Raw genomic sequence first — 6562 nt, forward strand, 5'->3', positions numbered from 1 at the left:
TTCAATTGTAGAAGATACGAATGTTCTAATACCTTCTGAACTATAAATCAAAAGTTATTAGTATGTACTCTTTTTGGAAATGCCAAAAGCTGATGAATAAGTTCAAATAGCCTTTATTATGTTATCACTGCAATTGACTGATTTTCGATTTTGACCTAATCACCGATGCCAAGCAAAATCTGAAATTTTCATCTAATGTACTCGACAAGCCACAATGAATGTTCGAATGGGTTTATTTTAAGTTTAGTTTTGTTAAGCAAGACATTTTGCACTATTATCATGCTAATATAAATATATCTATTAATTTGTTTAACCAAATAACATGACATGATGAAATAAATGTTGATGACTTGGTACGGTAAAGTGAAATGAAGTGCAGTGCATGCGTATCATATAAACTTTGTACAGACAGTGGAGTGAGACAGTATTCAATCTAACAAATTAAAGTATTAATTAATAAAATCAATCTGATTTATTTGGCTGGTGATTTTCTACCAGGGTTTAAGCTGGTCTTATGAGTAACTTTTAAAATTGAAAATGAGACATTCTACTGTAGCAAAATTATGACGAACGATATCTTAGTGTTGGAAAAGTTTTGAGATCAATATTAAGTTTTTTATAGCAGCATCTTTTTTCACTGATTAAAAAACGTTCTTAGTATATTATAAATAGTACATTATGCAACAAAGGACTAAAGTCGTAGATTATTCTTGACTTTAGTCCCGTGTTGCATATAGTACTTTATTCCCGACTTAACTGTGTAGCCACTTTGTTGACTTGAAAAGTGTGATCCACTTGCTCATTGTATATACAAAAATACGAAATAATAACATTTTTTTAAATAAACTTTTTTAAATTTATAAATTTTTTTCAATTGTATAAATTTTTAATATTTGTTATATTTTTTAAAATTTATTACATTCTACAATATTTAGAAAATTTCTTTCCCTGTTTTGAGGAAAATAAAAACTTTTTTCCCTGTTTTGTGGGAAATAAGAACTTTTTGCCCTGTTTTGTAGGAAATTATGACTTTTTTCCCCTTTTTGAGGGAATTAATGATTTTTTCCCGCAAACGCGGGAAAAAAGTCTGAGAAAATATTTGAGGGAATAAAAAGCTATTTTAGTCCCATTTCTTAGGTCAAACAGTAGCTATTATAGTAAAGTCGGGCATAAAGAATGTTATTATTTTGTCTTTTTATTTTTTGTAGCACATGTACAAAACGAAGACTTTTATAATCTTTCGCTAGAATCGATTGTGAGCATCCTAAAAAACAACATGAATGATGTTTCATTATTTCTACCACTTTTCCACAATGAAAGAGTAAATTATCATGAAAGCCAAAAGGCCATTTTAAACAGTAATTCTAACGTTGACTTAAATATGTCATTCACTGAAATAGTGGTAGATGAATCTGTTCCATCAGATGCGAATATACCAATTATTGATGTTCAAGCTCCAATTAACACTGATGACATTTCAATGTCAGAAGAAATTGAAAGTTCTACTCAGAATAGTACTTCAATTGCGGAAGTTGAAAATGAAATCTCTACCGACGAAATTTCAACATCGAAAGAAACGGAAAGTTCTACGCACAAAAATGTTGCAGGTGTTTATTTAATGTAACATTATTTTCCTTAATATACATATTATCTTCAAAAGATTTTGTTTTGTTACTTTGAATGATTAAAAATTGGTCAAATATAGAGATTTTCAATGCAGATTTTTATTCGAGCATATTATTTTTTAAAAGATCCAACTCGTTAACTGACTTTCTAAATCAACTTTTTAAAAAAAAAATATTCTTTCTGAAGTCATTTATTCTGTCTTTCGAGTTTTGCAGATGACTTTAAGTTCGTTGAAAATAGTTGGTATTTTTCATTGAAAGATACAATTGAGGGTCGCATCATTTTAGGAATGTATAAACATTCAAAGATTCTGTTACAAAGCAGATTGAAAGTATATGTCATTCAAAAATTAATAGTTGAAAATCCAGTTACATACAAGTGAGTTTTATAAGTCAACCTTATCGTTTTTTATGTGTAGCTATGTCCACTGTATTACGAAACTTAATATTTTCATTTATTCTAAAGATGACTCACAATCGGCGTTACTGTTACTTTGTTCGCTATGCAAATGTTTAAACAATACAAAAACGTTTATGCGATTATAATTATTAACGTTCACCTTTTGTGAAGTATCTTATATATAACATTTACAATATATCGATTGCTGCTTTTCTTCGCTATCGCAAACACATTATTTTTCGCTTCTGATTATTTATTCTCGCTTTGCTATTTTCATTGACAATTATTTTATGTTACTATACACATGTTTTTCTACAGTTAATATTTACAGCTGCTATAATAAGCTGAGCAGTGATAAAATATATTATAATTTATAAAAACATTCTTTTACAGAATAAGTAACTCAAGGTTTGAAGAAGTAACAAATCAGATAGTACAATTATTTCCTACTACTACAGCTACGTATTGGTACTGCAAGTCACATGCTAATGCTCATGGTCAACACATGTCAGCTTCTGGTTGTTTAATAAATTCTTATAAAGTTTATCGCAAAAATTTAGTATTAGCTGGAATTATTGAAGTTCAAAGCGCATCTGCAAATACTTCAAGCAGTATAGTTACTGCCGAAGGTAAAATTATTTAATAATCTTAACGTTTATTACATGTGTCTTTACTTTTATGCATTTTATTGTACTAATTATCATTTATTTTTTGCTATCTGTAATAGTAAATGAGAACTCCGAATTAGATTTATCGCCGTTGACAAATTCAAATCGTTCTGAATATTCCATTTTGACTATTACCGATACGTGGGTCAAGTCTTTTGAAAAGAGGCAGCAAATACTCGTAGTAAAGAAGAACAAAAAAGTTACCATACGGTACGACAGTTATTTGAATACATTTGTGTGCTTGAATTCGTCGTTTGGACTCGAATTGGTATTCATCATTTTTTAAATTATAAAATAATTGACGATTTTTTACAAATATATTTTAATACATTATATTTATATTGAAGCTTCAAACAGATAGTTATTCGATCATACAGGGTTTACTCGAGACAAATGCTACTTCGAAAACTATAGCAGACAATTTTCGAAGTATTTTTGATACACGCTGGACTATTTTAACTCCTTTACTTTGCAAATTCGGGGATGTTTCGCAAATAAGTTGTATTAAAGATTTCAGAAGAACACACAAGGAATATATTGCTCAAAGTACATTTTTTTATTCTGTTTATTATTGCCTGTAAAATTTTGCATAATGAAAAAATTTAATTTTGAATAAAATTATTTTATTGCAGTTCCTAAACCTATATTAGCATTGTTGTATGCAGTCTACTTTCTCACAAAAGCAAACTCTGTTACCACAAAAGAGAGAGGTACCTACACCTTTTCACGTGATGAATGTGTAGAAAATTTCATAAAAGTAGTTGAGGTAACAATGAATGACAACTTAATTTTATTGAAGTAAATTTAATAATCATAATTATACTAAATGATATTTTTGGTAATTTTAGAATGAATCTCTGGTTGAAACCTATATTTCGAAATTGAAACGAAAGTTGAATGACCTTGGATTGGCTGTTGCTCCCTACGTTATCTTTTGTGGAAGATTAGATAATATTACCAAAGCATTCGTCGTTTTTGATACTATACGTTACGAAATTAAGGATCCTTTAAAAGCAGTAGAAGCTTGTCTTCAAATATCTATAGCCTTACATTCCTGGGCAGTGAATTGTAGTACTGTCTGGCTATATTTATTAGAGCACATATATTACATCCGTCCGAATATATCTTGCGCATTCCCACCTGCAAAGACGGCTAAAACTGTATCGGCTTTTATTAATAAAATTGATCCTTCATTCACTACTGCAGGTATTTTTTATTAATCTTTATTTATTACTTTTTATTAATCAAAGTAATTTATTTTATAAAATCATGTCTTCTTTATTATTATTTTGTATATCAATTTTGTGTTTCAGAAGAAAGTGCTACTACTTCTTAGGCCTGCTTGTAATATTATTTCTATGTATCAGTATTAATAGATTGTAACTACTTGGATAACTTGTAATTACTGACGTTGCTTTAGATTTAATAATCGCAAGTTTTGACAATCGTAAATGCTTATGTAATAATAATTTATTACCAAAATGGATTACGTGAGTCTTTTCAATGCTATTTTATCATTTGTCATCTTACTATATGGAGAACCATCTTTTCCGAGGAAGATAGTTGAAATAATTTTTCATTTTATAACCGAATTTATTACTGAAAAATTCTGTAAGTCTCTAGAAGATTCTGTTCTGAAAATAATTGATAAGGCCCATAGCAAACAGGAAATGAAAGAAAAAATTCGCGAATGTTTTTCATTACATTGTAATATTTTTCATAATTTTTCGACAGAAAAAAAAACGTTTACAATTCTTAAAAAAAAAAGGATTTCAAGAACCAGAAAAATTTGAAATTCGTAAAGTTTTTACTGAAGTAATTCAAGGAAACAAAACTGTTTTCGTACAGTCGCCAGTTTTTGCTTATTACTTGTCTTTAATTCACTCTTTACAACATTTTTTAGAGATTCCAAAATTAGCTCGAAAAATTATAGATAATGTAAAAAAATTGTCTCTAACGAGTGATATAATTTCAAATGTTATGCAAAGTAAATTCTGGAAAAAACATGTTGTAAATAATATCAAAAATGAATACGTATTACCGCTTTTTCTATATTATGATGACATTGAAGTTGGAAATGCTCTGGGTAGTCACAGTGGTAAAAATAAATTCGGAGTAGCATACGTTTCGATAGATTGTTTGCCTGCAAACATTGCTTCACTATTAGAAAGTATTATTTTTTCAATGATTGTGCATTGTGAAGATATGAAGCAATGTACGAATGAGCTTATTTTTCGAAAGCTTATAAACGAATTAAACTTTTTGAGTCAAACGGGTATTACTGTAGTAGTTGATAATATTCCTACTGTTTTCAAATTTCATACCGTTGTTATTATCGGAGACAATTTAGGACTAAATGCAATATGCGGCATGGTGGAATCATTTAAAGCTAATGTTTACTGTCGAATATGCAAAGCAGATTCATTTGAATGCTCACAATTATGTTCTGAAAGCAAGAGCCTCATGAGGACACGAGAAAATTATCATTTAGATTTAATGAAAGCTAAGACAAATGAAACAGGCTTGAAAGAAAATTGTGCATTCAATAAGCTACATAATTTTCATATTACAGTTAACAAAAGCGTTGATTTAATACACGATGTACTTGAAGGTGTTTGTATATATGTGATACGTGTTATTTTATACGAATATATCTATAAGTCGAAATTGTTTACTCTTCAGTATCTGAACTTAAGAATTCATGAATTCGTGTTGCACTCGGATGATACGAATAAGCCTCCTCCAATCACGTTGAATAGATATAAAGAAAAATTAAATTTGAAATATTCTGCTTCTGAAATGTTATTTTTAACGCGATACTTAGGGGTAGTAATAGGTGATAAAATTCCTCGTGATGACCAACATTGGAAGATGTATATTTGTTTGAGAAAAATTGTTGATATTCTCATGTCTCCGAGAATTGCGAATACACATATAACTACGTTAAGGCAACTAATTGAAGATTTGAATTCTACATACTTAAATTTCTATAAGGCATTAAAACCCAAATTTCACTTCTTAATACATTACCCTACAATAATGGATTTTTTTGGACCATGCGTACACTATTGGACGATGCGCTATGAATCGCGTCATCGAGACGTTAAAGCAAATGCTGTTGCTTCCAATTGTAATGTAAATCTCCTAAAAAGTATTGCAATCAAACAAGCGTTACAGATGACTAAAACATTTGATACCTTTAAAAATAAATCAGATATCTCATTTGACTCAGATAATATTGCAAATAACGGTACTTATAACCAGGTCACTGTAAATGGAAGTGAGTACAGAGTTGGATGTTTTATAGTCATTAGTGTATATGAACCAGATATTCAATTTGGAAAAATAATTAAAATTGAAAAACTTTCATTGACTGATCAAAGTAGAGATCAAATTGAATCACTGGTACAATTCACTGTTCTTATTTACGAAGAGGTTTACTTCGATGACCACTTTATGGTCTACGTCATTGCTAGTACCGAAAAAATTGTAACGCTTTAATATAGTAACATACCGAGTATGCCAACTGTCGCTGCCTTAAAAAAAGGAGAACATTATTGGATTATACCACGTTATGTATTATAATTATAATATTTTGTATATTCAACTTTTATAAGCAAAATAAATATTTTTATACAGTATTTATTTATATCGTGATTTTATCGAGTTTTGACTAATTATGTTAATAATTCCCGTAAATCTCTAGTAGACGACGTTCATATACCGTCCACCCTGGGCACCAGGTACCTCGGATACCGTTGCCGTCGCGATATTTGTGTTCAGCGACCCCAAAAACCCCCGAGTAACGAGTTTCGACTCACTGTGTTACGATTTCCCGTAAAACTCTCGTAGACGACGTTCATATTCTC

General features: G+C 29.7%; 1 protein-coding gene across 1 annotated transcript; it reads left to right on the forward strand.

Annotated features, from left to right (window-relative positions):
- Positions 1-949: 949 nt before the first annotated feature.
- LOC103317320 lies at positions 950-6334 on the forward strand. Its single transcript, XM_031924350.1, has 8 exons — positions 950-1607; positions 1842-2004; positions 2419-2654; positions 2753-2961; positions 3041-3239; positions 3326-3459; positions 3542-3899; positions 4007-6334. Exons 1-8 carry the CDS (start codon positions 1277-1279, stop codon positions 4027-4029), a joined length of 1653 nt encoding a protein of 550 aa, XP_031780210.1. The 5' UTR covers positions 950-1276; the 3' UTR covers positions 4030-6334.
- The last annotated feature ends 228 nt before the right edge of the window (positions 6335-6562 follow it).

This window comes from Nasonia vitripennis, chromosome 2 (assembly GCF_009193385.2).
Source record: "Nasonia vitripennis strain AsymCx chromosome 2, Nvit_psr_1.1, whole genome shotgun sequence".
Classification (NCBI taxonomy): Eukaryota; Metazoa; Arthropoda; class Insecta; order Hymenoptera; family Pteromalidae; genus Nasonia; species Nasonia vitripennis.

What these genes read in the sequence shown, in the direction of transcription:
- LOC103317320 (XM_031924350.1), top strand. Translation starts at nt 1,277, where the DNA reads ATGAATGATGTTTCATTATTTCTACCACTTTTCCACAATGAAAGAGTA. An exon ending in CGTCGTTTGGACTCGAATTG is followed by an intron (nt 2,962 to 3,040) that starts GTATTCATCATT and finishes TTTATATTGAAG; the next exon opens with CTTCAAACAGATAGTTATTC. An exon ending in CAAGGAATATATTGCTCAAA is followed by an intron (nt 3,240 to 3,325) that starts GTACATTTTTTT and finishes ATTTTATTGCAG; the next exon opens with TTCCTAAACCTATATTAGCA.